The sequence below is a fragment of the Sphaeramia orbicularis genome, chromosome 19 (genome assembly GCF_902148855.1).
Source record: "Sphaeramia orbicularis chromosome 19, fSphaOr1.1, whole genome shotgun sequence".
NCBI classification, from domain to species: domain Eukaryota; kingdom Metazoa; phylum Chordata; class Actinopteri; order Kurtiformes; family Apogonidae; genus Sphaeramia; species Sphaeramia orbicularis.
In genome coordinates, this window is record NC_043975.1 from 23997011 (window position 1) to 24022449 (window position 25439).

General features: G+C 36.2%; 1 protein-coding gene across 1 annotated transcript in view; it reads left to right on the forward strand.

Annotated features, from left to right (window-relative positions):
• Positions 1-2815, forward strand: part of LOC115439220 (heparan sulfate glucosamine 3-O-sulfotransferase 3A1-like) — a 44740-nt gene extending 41925 nt beyond the window's left edge. The window contains exon 2 of the mRNA XM_030163010.1: positions 1946-2815. Coding sequence (XP_030018870.1) covers positions 1946-2567 — 622 coding nt within the window. The 3' untranslated portion in view covers positions 2568-2815. The remainder of the gene's footprint in view (positions 1-1945) is intronic.
• Positions 2816-25439: the final 22624 nt, after the last annotated feature.

Consider the following 25439-nt stretch of genomic DNA (forward strand, 5'->3'; position numbering starts at 1 on the left):
GCTAGTAAGGTTTAAAAGCTTAGCTTCAGCAGGTAGAGAGAAGAGAAATGAGTGATAAGTTTCGTTTTCACTTCCGCTGGCGGCGGTCCGCACCACTCCATACTCCCGGTGGTATTCTCTGTCTGGGTACGCATTCGCCAGCACCTGGAAAATGGATGGAATGTACGCAGAGGACGGACAGAACGCTGCGTACGTATCTGTCTGTGTCTTTAACGTTACTTGCAGTCAGCATTACTTTTATCACCGCCATGTATTTTGAAAAATCTCCACACTCTTCACACTCCCCACACATTATTCCACCGCCGTGTACCTGCTGCACTGAACTGTGAATGTCACACGGCTGTAAGTGGTGCATCGGTGCATTTGTGTTGGATATCTTTTACGAGTAAAAATACAAGTACACACACTGAGTATCGGAGCCGATGCCTGATACTCATATCGGTGAATCCCTAGATGGCAACATCTAAGGCTACGTTCAGACTGCAGGCAAATGTGGCTCAAATCCGATTTTTTTGCCCATATGTGACATGTATCCGATCTGTTAAAGACAGTTTCAACAGGACAAATACGATTTTTTTCTAATCCAACCCCGGCCACTTTCATATTTAGTCCTAAATCTGATACCCATCTGATATTTTGCAATGCAACTTCAGTTTGAACAGCCTTTATCTGACTTTTATGTCATTAAAATGCAACAAACGTCATAATTCTGCGTCCCAGGAGGAGGAGCGGCTAGAAAAACATACTTACTTCCGTAAACACAGTGCGTGCCTGTGTGGTCACGTATTACATCAGGACCTCTTTTGCGTATGCGAGTCACTTCAGGGTCGCATTAAGTTCATACTCAAAACTGATAGAAGTCATATTTAATGTGTAATATGAACGAGCACACGATGGATTTCACCAAAAAATCCCAATTGTGCATGAAGACCTGCTGTCTGAACGTAGCCGAGAACAGTCAGTAACACTACACTAAAACTTTACATAAGTACACAATTACATATTCATCTTACATATGACCCAGCAATGCGTTTTTGTTCTCTGCAGGGGACAAGAATTATCCACTGCAAAGGACAATCCAGTAAAAAATGTACCTAAAAAAACTGTTGCATCATGTTTCCAATCAAGGCAAATATTTAGTGTAAAAAAAAAAAAATTGTAATTTCCTGGGTCTTAGAGGGTATTGAACCTTGAAAGTCTGGGATTCACTAATTGGCCTTTAGCAAAACCCTATTATTTTATGCTTGCTTTAATTTTTTTTTTTTTTTGGCCCTGAAGTCACATGGTCACTGCTGCTTTTTTCCCTCAGAATTTGCTTGATACTGTATGTAGATCATGTCAAAACACAGACACTTAAAAACAGCAAATCTCCAGTGGATGATTCATAAAACTATTCTCACTCCTCTTGGTGTCTGAATAACATACCTTGCAAAAAGATTAGCTGCAGGACGTGATAGTGTACGCTGGAGAGGCTGGTTGGTTCAAGTATAAATATTTTATTATCAGCACTACCATAGTATGAGGAGAGAATGACATTTTTCTTTTCCTGCCATTGACAGAAGAATACCCTCTTTCAAAAGGGCCCATGGGAGTGACACTCTTCATTTCATAAGCCCTCAGGCTGCTTTACGAAGCACTTCAGTTAACAAGTGCACATTATTACCACAAAAATGTCAGTTCATCTATAAATATTCGTGAATGCGGAGCTCTCAAACTCTAAATCAGCATTTGATCACGTCTCCTGGTAGTTAATTGAGCTCAGAGAAAAAGACATCCGATAGAGATCAAACAAATAGAGAGTGCTACATATGTTATTCTTGACTGATTTTTGGGTCTGAACAGATTTAATGTTTATTGTATTTGAAGCAGTTGTACCGCTGTGACAGTCAAACAAACAGAAGTTAAGGTCAAACAAATGTTCTCTCTCTGCTCTTTCATTTCTCAGAGACCTGATGCCTAAGACACTGGAGGGCCAGATCACCATGGAGAAAACTCCCAGTTACTTCGTGACCAGAGAGGCTCCAGCCAGGATTTCAGCCATGTCCCGGGACACCAAGCTGATCGTGGTAGTGAGGGACCCGGTCACCAGAGCTATCTCAGACTACACACAGACGCTGTCTAAGAAGCCTGACATTCCCTCTTTTGAGAGCCTCACCTTCAAAAACAGGACTACGGGGCTCATCGACACCTCATGGAGCGCCATCCAGATCGGCATCTATGCCAAACACCTGGACAACTGGCTGCAGTACTTCCCCATGGACCAGATCCTGTTTGTGAGCGGCGAGCGTCTAATCAGCGACCCGGCCGGAGAGCTGGGCCGAGTGCAGGACTTTCTGGGACTCAAGAGGATCATCACAGACAAACACTTTTACTTTAACCAGACCAAGGGATTCCCATGCCTCAAGAAGGCAGAGGGGAGCAGCAAGCCCCACTGCCTGGGCAAAACCAAAGGGCGGACCCATCCCAACATTGACCCTGAGGTGGTGCAGAGGCTACGGGACTTCTACAGGCCTTTCAACATGAAGTTCTACCAGATGACAGGGAGGATTTTTGGCTGGGATGATTGAATGTGTTAGTTTTCTATCACTTATAGTTCAATGGGGTACTACGACTAATGCCACTGATGATATCAGCTGGAATCAATTAAAAATTTCCCAGGGATCAGATTCTACTAGTATGATCTTTGATGAGCCAAGGTGATACTATGGTTCAACCACACAGATCGCACACTGGTTAAGCCAGAATTATCGCTATATTAACCCATAAAGACCCAGCACTACTTTCGTGGCAGTTCCCAGATAATTTTGTCCATATATTTAACATTCCTAAGAGATTTATCAGCATTTATTATAAAAGAATCTTCCATATTTTGCATTTTTCAGTGAAAATCTGGCATTTTCCAGTGTTCAATGTATTGATCATAAAAGCTCAGATTGAATTTGAGGATTATTATATCAAAAACAGAGAAAACTGAAGAAAAAGTGACTTTTTCAGTTATATATATCATTAACTGAACATAAAACAAGTGTGTCCATCCACTGTCATTCATCGAACTCCATGGGTTTTACTGGTGAATCAATGTTGCAGAAAATGACGTTGTTACCACAGTAACTATGGAGCCTCTTAACATTCAAATGGGTCATATTTGATGACCATGAAAAAATGACAAAGTGTATTTTACACCAATTATTTACAAGTATTGATAGGACTGGTGGATCAGAAGTTATTCAACATTTTAGATCAGTAGATGGTTTTGGTCGACGGTGGATGTTTGGGTCTTTATGGGTTCATATGTTTTGAGTCATCAAGTCAAGACAGGGGACACTGAGCCAAATCTCCGAAAACATCAGGGCAAAGTTTCAAGTTGGCTCTTTCTTGATAAACTGACCACAGATTTTAAGTGGAAACAGCTATAAAATCTAACCAACAGTTTTAAATTTAAGCCTCTTCCTTTATTGCCATTATGACTCGTAGCTGCTGCTGGTTGAACCGAGGAAGCTGTGCTGAGTTGAACTGATCCTAGCAGTGATAAAACATCATAATATATGGAAAAATTAGATTTTGAGAAGAAATACATGATGTATGGATCCCCTAATGTCATCAAAGGTGTCATTGGTGAATTATTTATTTTGCATTAATAACTTTGGAACACACAGACAAGAAAATCAAGTATCTTATCATAGTCCCAGATAAGATAACCCATTTTCATTAAAAAAATAAATAAATAAATAATAATAATAATGACATACAAACAATATATGAATTATCACCTTTTAGGTCTTTAGGGGCTCCAGACAAATATTTGTTTACCTTCAGTCATGCAATTTTACCTTATTGGAATGATTTTTTTAATCTCAAAGTCTTGGATTTTTGTTCCTTTTCAGTGGCCATAATACTCCATTGTACAAATATGGCCTCTGCACTAACCCTAAGCAATACATGGCTGTGAAAGGAGAGAATGAGGCCCGATCTCCCCTCAGTGGCACCTCAGATATGCAATTTTTCCACTGATACATTTTCATTATCACAGCTGCCTCAAATCCACAACAGTGGAGGTGAAGGATTTACATCACATCGACCTGCACTATCAGAAGAAGAAAAAAATAAAAAAAACTGTGTTCTGTTTGGACGTCCACGACTGTGACGCAGAAGTTATTTTATGCAGTGCTTCTTTAGGAAGATGGGAAATCACATTGTGTCCAGGGGCTTTTGATAAAAGCTGTTACTGAGTGATTTAATGCTATATTTTAAACATACATAGCTGCTTTGGAATTTTAACATTTTCTAGCAAAAGATTATGTAAAGTAAAAAAAAAAAAAAAAAAAAACTGTATTTTTGAAATGTATTTATTCAAGAAGTACATAAGCAGTATGTGTGTATTGTGAATAACTCCTCAGTGAATATTTTCTTGTATTATTACGCTCCCTATGACTCTTGAGTTGTTTTATACTGTACGCTAAACATGTAATCCTTTTCATTTCTGGCCATCCCGTCTAATATATACTGACTAAAATGAACAAGCGTAGAGTACTTGTCTCCACGTAGCTCTCAGTTCCAGTGCTGCGAGTTTGTTATTTCAAGGGTCGTTTCTCCACCTTCACTTAATGAAGTTACAGGCTAAGATAGCACTCAGTGTTATTCAAGCAACAGCGACTCCGGCGGAGGGAGAAAGACCTCCCGAACTGTGACTCAGATTTCCTCAACATGCCTCCTCGTGAATTGAATACACTTGATGTCACTGGCCTTCCTTGCCTCGAGGCGACGTGTGCGTGGAAGTCGTTTTAAACCCAGGGAGCAGCAGAACAATGGCTGAGTTGTGTTCCTAATTTGTGTCTACTTGTACTGTGATACACGTTCTGAAAGCAGATGTGCCTCAAAAGACACAAAATCATCAGTGTTTCTCTGTGCGAGCGTCAGAAAAGAACCAGATTCTTTGGCTGTTATTCTACCAGCCTGAAGTATCTGTTCTGCAGTGACTGTTGTTTACTTAAACCGGTGGGATTTTTTTAAGCACCGGTTAAATAAAGATGTTACATGTAAATATTAGTCTGAGACCAGCGCCTGTATGTATGCATATATTTTTATTTTTTATAGCAGTAACTCCAGGATAAACTCCACTGCATAAAATGTAATGGGATACTTTATCCTCCATGAGACGGAGAGAACATTAAATTAATTCAAGAGCTGCACACACATCTTACAGCTTACTGCAGAATCATCAGAGCACTCTCTCGCTCCTTTCCTATCTCCACGGTTACACCTTCACATATTGTCTCTGCTTATCTCCATCCAGCCTCCAGGGCAGAGTGTCAAAGGAGCCATTGAGGGTTTTGAAAGATGCTCGCAATCTCAAAGCCTTATTTTAGGTCTCCTGGTAGCTTTTTGGCAGCGTGAATGTTCAGACTTAAGAGACTAAGGAAAGCAGTGTTGAGAAAGTTGTCGAGCTGCACTCCTGGGTGTTTTAGTGCATTGAAATGCAATTAGTGGTTAAATGCAGCAACACTGAAAGAACCGGTTAGTTAAAATATTCTACATCACAGGTGTCAAACATGCTTGTGAAATGCAAAAATAGAGATGAAGAAATTAACAATCATTTTAGTTCAGGTTCTACATGCAGACCAATTCAATCTCCAGTGAGTCAGACCAGTAAAATTCTATCATAATAATCTATAAACACTCACAACTCCACATTTTTCTCTTTGTAAATGTAAATATTTTCATGTATTTACACTAAAACAAAGTATAATTTCACAAAAAATGTGAATAATCTGAACAAATGTGAAGAACCTGAAATGTTTTAAGAAAAATAAGTGCAATTTTAACAATATTCTGTCTGTTACTAAATATTTTGTGTGTCTGTAGATCCACTGTGATCTGTAGGTATAATGAACACGTGTAAATGATAAACTGAGGCAGAATATTGTTAAAATTACACTTGTTCTTTCAGTTTGTTCAAGTAATTCACATTGTTTGAAAGGACAGTTTGTAGATGTCAACATTTTCATTGTTTAATTTTACTTTTTTCACTGTAAAATATAGAGAAAAGTTTGGAGTTGAGATTTTTAATATATTATTATATTATTATTTTATTGGTTTGACCCACTTCAGATCAAATTTAGCTGAATGTGGCCCCTGAACTAAAATGACTTTGACACACCTGTTCTACATCTTAGGAAAATTGGTGTGTAACATCAAGGTTATTAGAATCAATACACTAATATTCCACTATTAGTAAAGATATTCTAGTATTCAAGATTTGATGCTTAGATCAGAGGTCTCAAACATGATACCCGGGGGCCAAATCCGGCCCACAAAAAGGTCCAGTCTGGCCCTTGGGATGAGTTTGTGAAATGCAAAAATTTCACTTAAGACATTAATCATTTTAGTTCAGGTTCCACATACAGACCAATTTAACCTCAAGTGGGGCACATCAGTAAAATACTATCATAATAACCTATAAATACTCACAACTCCAAATTGTTCTGTTTGTAAATGTAAACATTTTCATGTCATTTTACTGTATTTACACTAAAACAAACTATCATTTCACAAAAAATACAATCTGAACAAATGTGAACATTTGAAATCTGAAGTGAGTGAAGTAACTTAACATGTGTAATAGATAGATAGATAGATAGATAGATAGATAGATAGATAGATAGATAGATAGATAGATAGATAGATAGATAGATAGATAGATAGATAGATAGATAGATAGATAGATAGATAGATAGATAGATAGATAGATAGATAGATAGATAGATAGATCTTTATTGTCATTGCACAATCATGCACAGTATAATAATGCAGTGAAATTAGTGCTCAATACTTTTCGGTGCAGAGGAGAATAAAAAGACAATAAACAGAGTTCAATATGCACAGGACAATTAAAAAGCGCAAAAATGTAAAAATATGCTAAAAGGTAATATAAAGTGCTAAACTGAGACATAATATTGTTAAAATTGCACTTAGTGTTCTCAAGAAATTTCAGTTTGTTTATGTTATTCATATTGTTTTAAAGGATAGTTGGTAGATGTAAACATTTTCATTGCATAATTTTACTTTTTTCACTCTAAAACATAGAGGAAACTTTGGAGTTCACATTATTTATATATTATTATGTTATTATTTCACTGGTCCAGCCCACTTCAGATCAAATTTGGCTTAATGTGGCCCCTGAACTGAAATGAGTTTGACACCCCTGGCTTAGATATTCAGAATAAGGAGCATTTTCTGATTAAGACAATTTGGATGTTGCATATGTGGATATTATTCCATTATGAACACAGTTTTTCCCATTGATATGATGACATTTCACCATAAATTTAGTTTCTAAGAATAGTGAAGAATCCAAATTCTTCTGTGATATTCACTCAAAAATAAAAATAAATGAATAAATTTTAAAAATCTAATTTATTTATATAGCATCACATAACAAAAGTTATCTTACAGCACTTTACATGTAGAGCAAAAAAGACCAGATATGTTTTCATGACTGTGACACATTTTGCTGTAGTCTACACTTTGAAACTACATCATGTGCAATGTTTTTGTGTTTTTTGCGACACTGTTGACTATTTGTGACAAAACATGATCAGCTAGTCATGCTTCAGTAGTTTAGATATTTCAAGAGAGTTCAGTTTTGACTTATCAATCTTCATTATATCGCTCTTTTATTTATTTATCTATTTATTAATTTTTTTTACCTATTTCACCTGAAGTAAAGAACCTGCCCTATAATTCTGCACACCTTAATATGGGGTGTTCATCATTTTGGGCCACACCCTCTTTTATTATACAAAATTAATATCGATTAATTTAACAAGAAATTAAATTCATGTAGTTTGGAGTTGGAAAGCATGCATAAAAACGATGATATGGTCCAAATGTTTTACACAGTGTACAGTAAAAGGTGTCAGTTATGTAAAACAGTAACAGGTAAATGGCATAGCTTTTCTTTGACCAATTTTGCCAAAAGCTGCTTCTCTATTCTGTTTCCAAAATGATGCTCTGCTGCACAACACTCAACAGGTGCCTCTCACACAGCTGGAAAGGTCACTTTAATGTGTAAAACATGAGAGACAAAATGAAAATCAACAGGTTATTGGTCTGTGTTCCAGGCCCAGGGGAACTCTTTAGACAGGCATCAGCTGCATGAAGAATATATAAGTCTGAAATGAGGTTTGATTGCAGGTTTTGATGCACAATTACTTGCCTTTTTGTGCATTGGTACAAAAACCCACTAGTGTGAGTGAGTGTTAGGCTAAAATAGAACCTCCTTTTATCGTCAGATGGAGAACCACACCTCCTTTTACACAATAATCCATCAAGACCCATTCAGCCATCAGCGACCACAATCATCTACTGGTTTAAATTTTTTAATAGCTGTTGATTTACTAATCCTCTCAATACATGTAAGTAATTAGTGTAAAATGCAGTTTGTCATCTTTTCTTGGTCATCAGATATGACCCATTTGGACGTTCAGAGGCTTCGTAGTTACCGTGGAAACACCATCCTCTTCGACAACATTGATTCACCAGTAAAACCCATGGAGTTGGATCAATGACAGTGGATGAAGACACTGGGTTTATGTTCAGTTTTTTGACGTCTTTGCTGAAAAAAAATCACCTTTTTTTTCAGTTTTCTCTGTTTCTGATATAATAACCCTCAACTTTAATCTGAGCTTTTATGAACATCTACATCACAGGTGTCAAACATGCGGCCCGGGGGCCAAATCTGGCCCGCCAAAGGGTCCAGTCCGGCCCTTGGGATGAATTGGTGAAATGCAAAAATTACACTGAAGATATTAACAGTTCTTTTAGTTCAGGTTCCACATTCAGACCAATTCAATGTCAAGTGGGCAGGACCAGTCAAATACTATCATAATAACATATAAATAATGACAACTCCAAATGTTCTCTTTGTAAATGTAAATATTTTCATGTATTTACACTAAAACAAAGCATAATTTTGCAAAAAAATATGAATAACCTGAACAAATATGAACAACCTGAAATGTCTTAAGAGAAGTAAGTACAATTTTAACAATATTCGGCCTGTTATTAAATGTTTTTTTGTATTTGTAGATCTGCTGTGATCTGTAAGTTATAATGAACATGTGTAAATGATAAACTGAAGCAGAATATTGTTAAAATTACACTTATTTTTTCATTTTGTTCATGTTATTCACATCTTTTGAAAGGATAGTTTGTAGATGTAAACCTTTTGATAATGTAAATTAATATTTTTTGCTCTAAAACAGAGAAAAGTTTGGAGTTGACATTATTTATATATTATTATGTTATTTTACTGGTCCGGCCCACTTCAGATCAAATTTAGCTGAATCTGGCCCCTGAACTAAAATGAGTTTGACACCCCGATCTACATAATCAAATAATTAAAAAAAAAAAAAAGGGAAAATACATGATTTTTACTGAAAAAAAAAGCAAAATACAGAGGATAATATTATAATAAAGGGCTCTCCCCCTACTTCCCCCCTTCTCTCCCAGTCTCTCTCTATCTCTTGTTCTTTTTCTCCTCCTTTACCCTCTATCTTTAACCCCAACTGGTCAAGGCAGACGTCCATCCTCCAGGAGTCTGGGTCTGCTCCAGGTTTCTGCTGTTAAAAGGAAGTTTTTCCTTCCACTGTCACCAGTCACAAGTGTTTGCTCCTGGAGGATTCTGTTGGGTTTCTGTAAATTGGCTTGAGAGTCTGGTTTCGACCGGCTCGATATGTAAAGTGTCATGAGGTAGCTTTTGTTATGATGTGGCACTACAGAACTAAAATTTGATTGATTGATCGATAAATCACTTAAGAAAAGTTACATTTAGAGAAAAATTTACTTGGGAACTGCCACAAAAGTAGCACTGGGTCTTTATGGGTTAAGAAATGCTGAATATCAACAGGTTTTTGTATACACACAAGTATCAGCTACATGCCATACCTTTCAAAGAATGAAAGAGGATTGCTGTGTTTGTGTAAAACACAACAAAGCCGCTCAAGCAACTTTAAGTCAGAACTTTTCCGAATGGAGAATTTCCACTTACAAATATTGTGGAACTGATAAAGAGAATATTTTGTACTGATGGAGTACAAACATTAACAAGGATAGTATTATTCCAAATATGTAAGTATTCTAAATATGTCATATGAAGGAGTCCTTTTTCCAGATGGAGCATTTTCTGAATAAGACATGTGACATATGTCAGTATTATTCTAGTTTTATGGGGATTGTTTGGCCATGCGTATAATCAAACTCAGACATGTATGTTGTTTTCAGTTTCAGCTGCAGGTTATGATGCAGGAGTCCTGAGTAGAGACAAAGATCCTCTCTGGTACAGATGGATGGTCTGAGGTAAAATTCACATCCCACATTTGGAAGGAGGAACACCTACTTTTAAACATCGTGAACAGGTTTGTGGAAATGCAAATATATCAAAAGCCTCTCCTTTTCCTGAAGGTGTTTGGAGGAACAAAAGACCTATGATGAGTTGACATAGTGGAACATCTATCACCAGTGGAAAACTCATATGTCTGCTTGTAAACAGGAATTAAGGTAAGGTAAGGTAAGGTAAGGTAAGGTAAAGTAAGGTACAAAAATAGAATAAAATCAGGTACATAAAAAACCACAAAACCAGTGAAAAATGAAATAGAGAGAAAAGTAAGAAATTTATTATGTAAATAAATATAGAATTAGAATTAAAATTAACATTAACATTATTATTGAATGTTAATTTTCACTAGCCATGTAAAAAGCTTCTATAGAATTTAATCTTGTAACAGCAAAAAAAACCTGAATATTTTCTTCATGTAAATGTATTCAGTAATAATCAGACACATGAGAAACATGATATCTGTTGTTTTCCTCCACCTCCACCTGCTGCTGACGGTCCTGAGGTAAACCAACGGTGACTAATATCACCTTATGCCTGTTTTCTCTTCTGTGTAGGTTAATCTACTGTTCAAACACTTGTGTTCCTTCTCTGTTCTGTGTGTTTTCATTGGCTAAAGGAACTCCAGTCTTTTCCTCCTGCTGTCTGCTGACTGATTTGAAAGAATCGACTGGTAGGCACTTAGCAGTTGAACTACGATGGAAGGAGGAAACCTGTTGAAAGTTGAGGAATCTGTCAAGCTTTATTCATGCTGATCGCTGCTGAATTTTAGTGTTGGGAGTAACGTGTTACAAAAGTAATGCTTTACAGTAACAGATTATTTTTTGCTGTAACGCAGTAGTGTAAGGCATTACTAATCCATTTTCAGTAATATTTTACTCGGTACATGTTCAATAGCATTTGCATTACAACACACTTTTTGCCCATACTTTCGTTGCTCAAATGAAAAAAAAAAACAAAACACACCAGCAAGACCATGAGACCTTAACCCAGTGGTTCCCAACCTTTTTTGGCTCGGGACCCCATTTTAACATCACAAATTTCTGGCAACCCCGGAAATTCAAAACGGAGATATTTTTTTGCTAAAATTAATTTGTTTTTGATGACGCAATACTTTGCTATACTATGTTGCAAATAAATGTTAATTTTAGACGACATTTAGTCTATATAATGAATATTATTATGGACAGAGGCAGAAAAGCCAGGTGTAGATTACTGCACAAAGTGAGAATTTTATTTTCCTTGGTCAGGATATGTACAGTCAGTCCAGCTTGAATTTACAAGGCTGACAATTAATACTGAACAAACAAGAACTCAAACTATGAATTATGAAAGAGCTGCAGCATCTGAAACTGACCACAATGAACATTTGAAAGATAAACAGTACCACAGTGCTTCAGTTTCAGCTTCAGAATTTGTCATGTCTTCTATGTATTGGGATTGTCTCTCTCAACTTACCATATATTTTTTATTACTAATTTAATTTTTTTTTTCATCAATTACTAGAAATTTCAGGCAACCCCATTTGAATTCCAGGCGACCCCATGTGGGGGCCTGACACCAAGGTTGAAAGGCCTTAAGGAATCAAAAATGCGTCAGGTGAGTTCTATTTCCTGTTGGTGTTCAGCCAATGGGTGAAGATGGCAGAGGACAGTACATTGGTCACATGGACGTATGCTCATCACTAACCCTAACCCTGCTTTACAGAAGCTAGTTAGCATGATCCATGTGATCAGCAATGACAAGGTAAGCTAATGTTTCTATAACTAGTTACAATTCTTTATCAATTACGAATTTATGCTGCTTTCCAGGCAACCTGTAACTCGTGTTTTTCCAACCTTCTACCGGTGAAATGCACTGGAATGGCAGTCAAACCTGTGACTTCCCACCCATGAACTCGTACTAGATCGATGTATTCCCAGTTCTGAGTTCTGACGTCACGTTGCAATGGCAGCACCCATGGATGCAGTATTTATGCAGATTGTTTATTAAAACAAGGTATTGCGCTGACATTATTTGTCTGCAAATGTTCTGTGTAATTAGCAGCTACTTTAGCGTTAGCTAGTGTTCAGTCCAATGAGTGCAAGAATGAATTAATATGAAACACGTATCCAAACATACAAATACCATAACATAAAAGGTAGAACAGCTTCTCTTGCCTTATGCACCGTTTTTCCTCCTCTTCCCTCAAATAAGCAAAAAGCAAGCACCTTTGGCGATAGAAATGACTGTAAATGAGCCTAACGTACGGTCCGCCATGCTGGTTTGTTTACCTCTAGCTCCCACAATTCCTTGCCCTCAGGCAGTTTGGCGTGACTTGCCTGGAACGCCACAAAGTCGTGAGTCATGGTTTGAAGTCGTGACTTACGGGCTCAAAAACTGGCCTGGAATGCAACATTATCCTTCCTCCTCGAACATATAAAACGTTGACAAAAATGAAAACGTTCCTGCTGGGATTTGAAATCATAGACCATAGCGTTACTTACTGAGCGGTCCTTCCACATGTACTTCGGAGCACAAATTTATGCATCCCAAGGCTCTCCTATCTCTTATATTGGGGGGGGTTATTATTTGACTTTCTCAAAAGTAATACAGGCATCATGTAATGCATTACAATTCTGAGAGAATGTTATAAGGAAATGAATTACTTTTAAATATTAGTAAAAAGTAATCTGTAATGTATTACACTTGGACAACCTGCACAGACAGAGCTGCAGGTCAGAAGGAAGGGGAGGCTCATGTCCATTTGTTGACTTCTACAATTTGCTTGTTATTCCTTCCTGAGAGGGTCAGCGGGGCCTCTTCAGCGAAGGTTCCTCACAGTAATAAACAGAGACAGTTTTCATCCTCCCCGCTCAATTCTCTGAAGGGTAGCAAACGCCGAAAGAGAAAATGGAATCGCAACATCTGCTGCGAGACGGCGTGCAGACCACCCCTGTCAGAGAGCATTCAGCTCAATATCAGTGGCATGGACCAGGGGATAAGTTGAAGTCTGTCTATTGAAAAACAGCTGACCGCATGCAGTGGTTTTTGCAGAGGGCGGGGTGGGCTGCTGCAGAAAGACAGGCATTTCTGGTAGCTTGCAAATCGCTTTGATCTGCTGTTGCTTTCTTCTTAAATTCCCCTCCTTTTCTTCTTCTTTTACATCATTCCATCAGTTTAACGTGTAGATGTGAAGCACCTGTGTGGAGTCACCTGTGCACAATTAAGCAGCCTCCGCCCTCCTCTTAACTCGCAGCTAAGCCACAAAAACATCCTCTTATCCAGGCGCCCTTCTCTCCACACGCAAAGCCTGTTTTTGCACACATGGACCGTACTGAAATGCAGCAAAAGATGGGTGGGCTGTATGATAACAACCTCCAGCACTTTAGAAAAACAAGATTTGGAGAGTGTGCGTGTGAAGTGTATGCACTGCAGCAAAATGAGTTTCAACAAAGTAAAAAAAAAAAAAAAAGTAAAAAATCCTTGTTTCTGGGAATTGAGAAATAGTTGACCAGAGCATGTTTTTCATTATATAAGTTATCTCATTTTAAGAAAATACTGTGTGTTAATCAGTTAATCAGCTAACAATCAAATGGACAACAGTGGTTTGTGTAATATCCCTGCAGAGGAGCGAGATTGTTTATTTTATTTTAAGAGTGCACAGAGTTACAGTTTAAGAATACTCAGACTATATTATCCCATAAAGACCCAGTGCTACTTCTCACATGAATATTTCTCTCTAATAACCTCTGATGTATCACCATTTACTATCATTTTATCCTCTGTATTTACATTTTTCACTGTAAAACATGTATTTTCCTATATTTAATTTCCTATATTTGATTTAGATTATGATTATTATTATACACTACAAAAATGTAAATCTTACCAAGTGTATTTATCTCATCACACTTAAAAAAAAGACCTAATCATCTAAAGCGTAACTTTTCAGTGAGATATAAGAACTTATTTTTAGACAATAGATCTTGAAAATCTTATTTCAAGAAATCTTACCAAGATAATTTTCACTTGTTCCGTTGTCCACTTGTTTTGCTTGAATTAAGCAAAAAATAAATAAATAAATAAATAATAATAATAATAAAAAAAAAATCTTGAACTCAACTTTAATCTGAGCTTTTATGAACATCTATATGATTGGTACATTAAATATTGGAAAATACCTGATTTTCACAGAAAAATGCAAAATATGGAGAATTATTTTATAATAAATGCTGATAAATCTCTTTGAAAATGTTAAATACATAGAAAAAATCATTTGGGAACTGCCACAAAAGTGGCGCTGGGTCATCTTCATCACCTTCTACTACATGGATTCACCAGTAAAACCCATGGAGTTTGATCAGTGGCAGTGGATGGATACACTTGTTTTATGTTCCTTTAATGAGATCTTTGCTCGAAAAGTCACTTTTTCTTCAGTTCTCTCTGTTTCTGATATAATAACCACCAACTTTAATCAGAGCTTTTTATCAAAATCTACATGATCAACAAATTAAATATGAGAAAATACTTGATTTTCACAGAAAAATCACAAAATACAGAGGATAATATCATAATAAATAATGACAAATCACTTAAGAAAGGTTACATAAAGACAAAAAAATCATTAGGGAACTGCCACTAAAGTAGCACTGGGTCTTTACGAGTTAAGGACGATTTGCTTAAATTTTGTAATTATTATTTTTTTTGTTAGTTTTAAGGCCCATTATGGTTTGCCAGTGTCAACACTAAGGAAGCAAAACGTGCTTACCCTGCTGGTAGATTTTTTTTTGCTTAATACAAGACAATTTAGTTAGACTGAGCAATGTTTTGCTTCTTTCTGGTGGGGCTGTTTTTGCAGTGCGTGTTGAGTATCACGTAGGTCATGTAAAATGATGAAAGGATCAGAGAGGCTGCTTTGAAGATGATTTTGCAGAAGTGCACACAAGCACAATCGTTTGTGCATCTTTTTTTGCACGCGCATTGAAAATATGTTTACATACACACAAGCGCACATGTACCGTATGCTGACCCACCGCAATCCAACACAGCCCGTCACACACGATCACAGTCGCCACCTACTTCTGCCCCACGGAGGGACACGGAGGGGATCAGACCTCTGTTTTCTCTGGATCTCAGAAGAGAAGCCCTTAATCCCTGGCCTAGTCTGAGCAAATATCTCCGGCAGGCACGCTCCACACACAGCCGTAATCAAAACAGCCCAGGGGATGACTGAGTCACACTTTCAATTTCAAGTTTGCTTTATCTAACATGGACTGTGTATTTTAAAGAGAATCCTGCAAACTTCAAAGCACAGTCACCAATCTTATCTGATGCACTACGGCCACATATAGACTACGGTGGCTGTTTATCTCGCAGAGTTAAAGCAGGTAAACATGTGCACTATAAACATTTACATTAAACACACAGCGTAACATTAACCATGAATGGTGTGATTCGTTAACCAGTCCCAGCTCAGGAAACTTCCCCTGAGGAGCTGGTAAAGACTTTGATATTCTTCCTTGAGGATTCATTTCTTTATTCATATTGGACTGCAGTGCAGATTTGTCTCATTGTGACAGAACAGAAGGATTGTGGCTGGCAAAAAAATGTACAGAAAGAAATGTTTAGCTTTGCAGCGCAGAAATGGTTGGTTTTAGGTTTAAAGACATTCTCAGGAAAATGACCAATTGTTTGTTCGTGATGAAAAAGCATTTCACCAAAGGTTTGCATGCGAGTAATAAAATGAGGGATTGCTCTTTGAACTGTCACTTCTGTGCTTCGAGTACAGCAGACAACACACAAAATTAGCAATTAAGATTGTCTGAGAGCAAGACTCTTTCCAGACATGTGTGTTTTGACTCTGAAGTTTTCACGCATCTTTCCCCTAAGAAAACCTTTCTTCAAAGAGCTGCTGCTTTTCAAAGGGTGATAATTGATCCTGACACATGATTAAAGATGTGTTCATGTTAAGCTCAAATTTTCCTTCCCGTGGATGAAAAGCAGGGTGACAGAACTCTAAACAAGACGGCCAGATTGTCTGAGGGGTAGAGCCTAAATGTCCTCATGGGAGGAGAAGTTTGCCCTGAGAGTTTGAGGCTCTGTCAGCTCTGCCACTCAGCGCTGGAACCTTTTAGTCACACAAGCAGAAAATCAAACACGCTCCTATATACACTGGTCTTTTATCTAGCTTTTGGACATTCCTGTTTAAGTGTTTGCGCAAGTAATTTACATAATGTATATGAAAAGAGTTCTAAGATTATGAACTGCTGTGGGAAAACTTCTAACTAGATTAGAGACCTAAATAAAACTACTCTGAAAAAGAAATGATGAAACCCAAATATATAAACCTCTTATGTCCAGAAGAGTTATTTTTCAGAAAACTGGAAAAACAATGTATATTCTAAATAAATGAATGGACTTAACTTTCCTCTTGTGTTAGGGTCGGCACTGACCCATTTTAGGTTTTAAATGCATAAAAAAACCTCTTAAAATGTGTTTATTGCATCAAGGCTTTTTGACTTTGTCAGGAACCTCGATTTAAAAAAAAAAAAAAATAATAATAATAATAAAAAAATTTTTTACTAAATTATGAAATCCTCTGGTTGAAATTTCTGCAGCTGACATTGAAAATTGATTTGCATATTTGTGCTAATGTTCATTGTTTATTTTATTTACTTCATTGTTTTTATTTTATTAGAATTAAGAATGGTTCAATAGACTTCACACTGTGTTAATATGACATGATTTTTGATTAGCTTTGCACAGAAACAGATAGAATTGTAAATAAAGGGCTCTGTTTTACTTCTAATCTTAATCTTTTCACTTTTAACCTTCCTCTTGTGTTAGGGTCGGCACCAACCCACTTTAGGTTTTAATGTATAAATGAACCACATAAAATGAGTTTATTATATCAAGGATTTTTTGACTTTGTCAGGAATCTCAATTTCAACAAAATAATAATAAACAAAAAATTTTCACTAAATTATGAAGTACTCTGGTTGAAATTATGACTTTTGCATTGTTAGGGTCAGTTTTGACCCAGTTTTAAAAATAAGATTATAAAGCAATAATTAGAGCCCGAACTGAAATCCTAAGTGCACTGTCAGCCAACACACTGACACCCAGCTCCTCTCCCAGTCATGAGCTTTCAGGGATTCTCATTTTGCCTTGTCATCCACTTTACCTGCACAAAAACAAAACAAGCAAAGACGGGCATGTCCACACATGTGAGGTTAGTTCAGTCTAGAGTTGGTGACTGCAGAGTGCACATCCAGGGGTATACTGACAAAAAAAGGCCCAGAGGCTCACACCAAAAATATTAAAACCAATATTTTCATGGGTAAGGAAGACTAACAAGGTAAACAAGAGATGAGAAGCAACCTGGATGATATTGTTTTTAGTGTATTTTACAGCTGATAGAAGACACAGGTCAAAAACTTGTTAACATAAGAGATGGTAACAGAAAGCGAACACAAGAGGAAAGTTAAGAGATGTAGTCACGAACTGTTTTTGACTTTTCATTGGTTAAATATTTCTAAAACCATCAAGCCAATGTAAAGACTGACTAACAGAATCATTAACCCCTTCATGCATGAATTATGAGAACCTTAATCAAGATTTTTTTTCGTGAGTGTTTTTATTCCTCTTTAGGCATGAAAAAGGCAGTCAAATTTTCTTATGAACCAATTTTTCATAGAGTTCCAAAAATGTCTACTCAGATGGACACCATGTGTTTAATTTTTGAAGCAAAGAAACATGTGTTTCTTATTCTTATTGTTTATTATTGATATATTGTGTGAAAACTATGAAATAAAAACATTTTTAATGCTGCTAATCTGATGTTTTCTCACATTTTAACATATTCTAATACTGGTTACTACTCACTTCATGGAGATAACATGCAAAAAAAAAGGTTTTTGTTTAAAAAAAAAAAAAAAAAACCCTGTTAATTACAGTCTAATAGCAACAACAAACAATTCATTTACACTCAGACATGTTACTGCAGATTAGTTTTATCAAGAACAGCAAAGTTACAGTAATGGTATGAATTGTAACGTATGGGATGATGCATAAGTGTCCACTGTGTTGGCTGATATGGAACTAAAACAAACAACAAAATCCATGAATATATAAGAGAACAGCTTTGAGTAACTGTCCACTGTAGTGACCACTACGCATGAATGGGTTAAAAAGACCAAAAATGGACTTATGAGGTTTCTGTCTGACAATGACAATATGCAAATTATACCAAAATTTAACAAAAAAGTTCATCAGTAAGACACTGACTTATGTAGAAGTGATCCAGTTTAGTTTTCAATATTTTAACAGAAAACATGAAATAAAAAGTGTTTAACTTGCACTTAAAATGGGCCAGTTTGGTTATTATAACTAGTACAGGTGTAACAATAACAATATGTTTGACTTATACCTATTTATTATTATTATTTTATTATTAGACACTGGCCTTAATAATCAGTGTTAAGCATTGAAAAGTGAATTTGTGCATTAAAATATGTAAAAATGACTTATGTTAGACATTTTAATAACGTGTTAAAAGACATTAAAATAAAAATAAAAAAAATCAGGGAAATGTACTTATGCTTACTAATGTTACCTGTGGATATTTCATTACAATTATATGTATATTTTACAGTAAAAGAGCCTGTTAACAGACTCACCTTTACATGTGTTTTTGGATCTGTGTTTGCGTTGTCAGCGTCATGTACTGGTTTAAGTGCATTCAGACTATGGTTGTCGTCAATATGTGATCGCACCGAACCACACTCACTGTTTTACATATGAAAGGTTGGAGTGGGTGGATTCAAATGGGGTTCAATGATGGAAAAAAATTCAGTTCCTTTCCTTATATGGCCCACAATTTGGAGGTTGTAATTTCAGTGGTTAACTACACTGGACAATCAAAAAACATCCCATATGGAGAAACATCAGGAACAATTCATCTGATCTTGACTAAATCATACATGTTGATTCCAAATGTGGAATCAGAACATCTCCAACACAGAGGTAAAAAACACTCACTTTACAATCTTGCGCCAATATCTTTAATCGCGTATTCACAATCTGAGGATAACATATGCTACATTTGTTAAAGTTACATACAGATATGCTTATCAAGCCCATTCAATTATAAACCTAAGTATCAGAGTCCATTAGATCGGATCAGAATTGTTAAAAAATGTTTTAAACCCACACAGACACGACGAAAACACACAAACTCCACACAGAAAGACTGGAACTGGAATTGGTCATTTGTGGATACGATTTATTTTTAGATATTAGAAGTCACTGTACTACTGTCTTTTAATTGTTTTTGTATCGCTTTTATACTTTTATTATACATTTATACTGCTTATAGCTCTGACTTCTATTTTAATTGTATATTTAATTTTTTTATACTTACACTCTGAGAGACCTCTACATAGTAATTCCTATGTACCTGAATGTGAACAAATTGCAAATAAATCTATCTATCTATCTATCTATCTATCTATCTATCTATCTATCTATCTATCTATCTATCTATCTATCTATCTATCTATCTATCTATCTATCTATCTATCTATCTATCTATCTATCTATCTATCTATCTATCTATCTATCTATCTATCTGATTAAAGTTCCTGTGATGAAAAAAGGGCAAATAAAACAGACTTAAACACATACAATCCACAAAAATCTGAGTTTTTATAAATCTGATTTTCAACCTAAAATGTCATTTATATGTGACTAAAATGTAGAGAAACACACATTTTGCATTAGTGTGGATAAGACATAAATGTATTCCACTACTCCAGAGACTGTAACATTTATCACCTAAACTAATAGATGGTTATACTGGTGAATGCTTAACCCTTTCATGTATGAATTATGAGAACCTTAATCAAGATTTTTTTTTCTTGAGTGATTTTATTCCTCTTTAGGAATTGAAAAAACAATGCCATTATTTTTTTTATGAAGGTATTTTTCATGGAGTTGCAAAAATATCCACTCAGCTGGACACAATGAGTTTAATTTTTGAAGCAAAAAAACATGTATTTACTGTGAAAACTATGAAAGAAAAACATTTTAATGCTGCTAATCTGATGTTTTCTCACATTTTTACATACTCTAATACTAGTCATTATTCACTTCATGGAGATAATATGCAAAAAAAAAAAAAAAAAAATTGTTAATTACAGTTTAATAATAACATAGAACTGATTTACACTAAAACATGTTATATCAGGTTTATCAAGAGCAGCAAAGTTACAGTACTGGTATCAATTGTAGTGTACGGAATGATGCATGAGCGTCCAATATGTTGGCTGATATGAAACTAAAACAACAAAATCCATGAATATACAAGAGAACAGCTGTAGAATAACTGTCCACTGTAGTGGACCACTATCCATCCATCCATCCATATGATACCAAAACTAACTACTACATCACAGTTGGTGACCCCTGCGTCACCCAAATGCCTGTTATTTTTAGATAATAAAAAAGGAGTATAGATCAGTGGCATCAATAGAGGAAGCTAGGGCACCACCCTACCTGTCTCACATGAAGAAAAAGACGACAGGAATTACCTAAAATGATTTTACAAATACATGAATATTTAAATAAACAAACTATAAATGATACAGCCAGTGAGTACTGTCTATAACCTGGATTCAAGTGTAGTTTAAAAATGTTTGTCGATGCAGGAGAGTGAAGTTTGAATCCCGGTGCGAGTGGTAACATTGATATCTTTTAACCCTCATGCTGATTTTCTTTTTTTTTTTTTTTTTTTTTTTAAATACCATGTGATCTACCTATACTACCTCCACTCCTAGTCTAAATGCATTGTTCATATTATCAGTGGAAAAGACACTTGTCAAGGACATACCTTTACAATAGAGTCCAATGTGATGTTATGAATTGTATAAATATACACGCCACTTTTGATTGGTGTGTTATCTGTAGGCATTATAAAATTTCCGCGTGTATGTCAAATAGCATGCGATTAGTGGTTAGGGTTAGGGGTTACGGATATGTAAACCGGAGATCTTGGCATAAACTGACCCGCAATCAAATGGCATTGAATAACACGCGAAAGGATGAAAATGTGTACATGTAGCATGCCAAATGCCATAAGAACTGGCGTGATATACAATGCGATTTCATGAGATCAGTCTGTAGAGTCATAGAAAAATGTGTATGTTTGAAGGATAGACGGGTGAAATTTACTTAAAAAAAATACATGGCTGAAAACACATAGTATCTATTTTATTTGAATTTAAATCAATATTTTAAAATAGTGGAGCATGTGCTCTAGTGGTGATATGTGGTTGTAGTGCATCCGAAAACTGACAAGCATATTGCACCCCCCGAAAAAATAATTTCACCAGCCGCCACTGGTATAAACATACACAGAAACAGACTAAACGGTTACAACTTACTTTGGAGAAAAATTAGCCTGCGAGGCCTGAAAAAATAGCTCTAAATAAATCATCACACACTTATTCCCATTTGCTGCACGGCCTCTGTTTGCCTTATGAATAAATGAGAACTCGCCCCTGTTTACCTCCCACTCATTACAGACACTGGCCCATCGCACTCAGCGCTCGTCACACACTCACAGACACACAAGTTGCATTGTTGCTCAAAACTCGCAAATTGCTTTACACCTCGGCTCACGTCAGGTCTCACTCTTTGCCTGTTTTCCGGCAAACACCCACGTTGACTGCGAAGTACAAACACAGATGCAACGACACACATGTGCTAGGAACTTAAACAAACAGGAACTGATCTTATTTCTGCGGTGTGTCGTGATACTGTACATCTACTGTAGCCTTCGTGTGACTTCGGCGCACAATAAAATCTCAAACGCACAGAGTACACACTGTTTCAAAAGGAGACGGGTTAATAATTAATGCAGTCAGAGTGCCATAGTGCTGAGCGAAGGGACCGCATGCAAACACCACAGAAGAAAAAGTCAAGAGTAATTATTTATCACCCAAGGCTTTAGCTGTGGACGTGTCGCTGAACTGGCCTGGAGTTAAACCTTATGAGGTGTTATAGACAGATTCAGTATTCCAGCTCAGACTGTATATTTTGGTGGAGCAGGTCAGGGCACGCTCGGGACTGATGTGAAGATAGCAAGGCAAGCGATGGGAAATCTGAGCCGTTTGGTCTCGTCCAGTGCAGCCAAGTGAGGCAAACCCGTCCCCTTGGTTCGACTGAATTAGATTTAGTCCGTCACTTTTCAACCTGTTTTGGGAGCGGGCTTGTTAATACTGAACATGCCTACCACCCTATGACATATAACACCATGCGTGTTTATCCAAGTGTCACTCCTTGTTCTGTCACTCCACCCAACTTGGGGGGTTCCTCCACTCCTTCTTTCTCCCTTTTAGTTAAGGTTTGTCTTACTCTGACAAATGACAGTACCATAGAGGTCACTGTGTGAAGTATGTACCGGCTCCGGCTGCTGCAAACAGAGCCTCTCGCACTTATAAATATGACAAGTAGAGCACTTTGTTTCCTTTTCATGAGGCGCTGTGTTTTTATGGAGGTTTGAGTGTAATTAGGTGATGGATTAGTTTCTGGGGAACTTACCGTAATCAGCGAGATTGTATGGAGAATGATTTACATGTGCTGCCAAGCATTTCGCCACACGCCGACTTTGTGTGAGTGTAATGTGTTGCTAAACATACTGCTGCCTGGCCTTTAAAACACACTCATAAACTTTGTGGACATTTCTAAGGATGGTGCATCTCTCGGTATTTTTAGTGTTTCATGGTCAGACTGGTGTCAACGAACATGAAAATGCTGCTGGAGAAAGAAAAGGAGAAGATAAAATAGACTGGATGAGTTGGCATATAAAATACTGCCTTTTTTTTTTTTTGGTAACAATAAAAACTGTTTCATAATAGATAACTTTTGTGCATGTCAAAATGCACTAAATGGACAGCAGCATTGTAGAGTGGAATTATGGTGTGAGGCGTAGGATAAACAAACATCAGTGCACATATACAGTGATGTTGATGCATTTTTTGTTGCATACAGTGACATTCAGAATGCTAAAAGTCTGTTCCCCGGTATACATGCAAGCACAATAACAACAACAACAACAACAATATACAACTACTACTACTACTACTACTACTAATAATAATAATAATTGTTGTTGTTAGTGATCTAAACTGGAGTTTTATGTGGATGAATGGCAAAAACACTTGAGAAAATATCAGTTTATCCACATACCTAACATACATACATACATATATATATATATATATATATATATATATATACATATACATATATATATATATATATATATATACATATATATATATATATATATATATATACAGGGTGGGGAAGCAAAATTTACAATAGTTTGAGGCAGGGATTGAAAGACAGTGTATGACCAATTAGTTTATTGAAAGTCATGAGAATTTATTTGCCACAAGAAAATTTACATAATAGAAAATGTTTTTATTCTATGTGTCCTCCTTCTTTCTCAATAACTGCCTTCACACGCTTCCTGAAACTTGCGCAAGTGTTCCTCAAATATTCGGGTGACAACTTCTCCCATTCTTCTTTAATAGTATCTTCCAGACTTTCTCGTAATAGTTTTGCTCATAGTCATTCTCTTCTTTACATTATAAACAGTCTTTATGGACACTCCAACTATTTTTGAAATCTCCTTTGGTGTGACGAGTGCATTCAGCAAATCACACACTCTTTGACGTTTGCTTTCCTGATTACTCATATGGGCAAAAGTTTCTGAAAAGGTATGGATAATAGTGTTAGGTATGATTATGACATCAATATATGTTTGGTTTGAAAACAATTGACGTTGTGCCTGCTGAGAAAAAACAACTAAATGTTCATTGTAAATTTTGCTTCCCCACCCTGTGTGTGTGTGTATATACATATACATATATATGTATATATATATATATATATATATATATATATATATATATATATATATATATATATATATATATATATATATATACACACACACTCACACACGGCATGAGTGAATCTCCATAGTCTCCTATGTGAAAACAGAAAAAACAGCCTCACCTTTTTGGCTTGTTTTGACCTGTCTATCTTACTGACAGAAAGCAAGATATTAGCATTTTAGCTTTTATTCCAGATTGTATTTTATGTATTTTATGTATTTTATGTATTTCGGTCCACTAGGCTACTAAATAGAAATTAAGAAAGCAAACCTGTCTGTTATCAAGTGTTAACATTTAACTGAAATCACTTGGTAGGCTTTTCACATAACATTTACTAGTTATCAGTGTGGGAAGTGTCAGTGAGTTGCCAATAGAAGAACAACATACCACTATAATCAAGTTATATTTCAATCACCTTTATGGTATCATTTATACATACTGTCTTGGAAAAAAATATTAGACCATCAAGTCATCAAAAGCAATGGTTATGCAATCAAGTACTAACTCCTGTGTAAATCATGTGACTAAAACAGACAGAAAAGAAAACATGGAATGCCTAAAGGTACTGTTTTTGTCAGTACAATGCCATAGATATTGATGTAAGAACTGAAGGGATTTTGGTTATTATCAAGAAAACATGGAAAATGGTTAGACATCAGCTCTGAAATTAAACTCTTATGAGCTATTTTTGTTGTTATCATTATATTTGTCCAAACACATGTACCTTTAGTTGTACCAGGCATTAAAATGAACAAGAAATTGAAGAAAACAAGGGTGGTCTAATATTTTTTTTCGGGACTATGATGGTTGTCTATTTAAAGGATACGTTAACAAGTCAAGAACGTTGCAGTTTGTGGTAAAATTGTCTCATCATAACTGTCTCTACGATTTGTTCAGAATTATTGAAGATGTCTCCAGTTCAATGTGACCGAGTTTGCAGCTATTTTCACCTCTTCGAATACTTTTTCATCTCACTCTTGAAGATTCAGGTAAGATATACCAAGGTTTTTGGTGTTGGTGGTGTATATCACATGCTACAAGAGATGCAGTCTGTTTAGCATAAAATAAGGTGTTTCTTTAATATCATTGCCATAAACCGT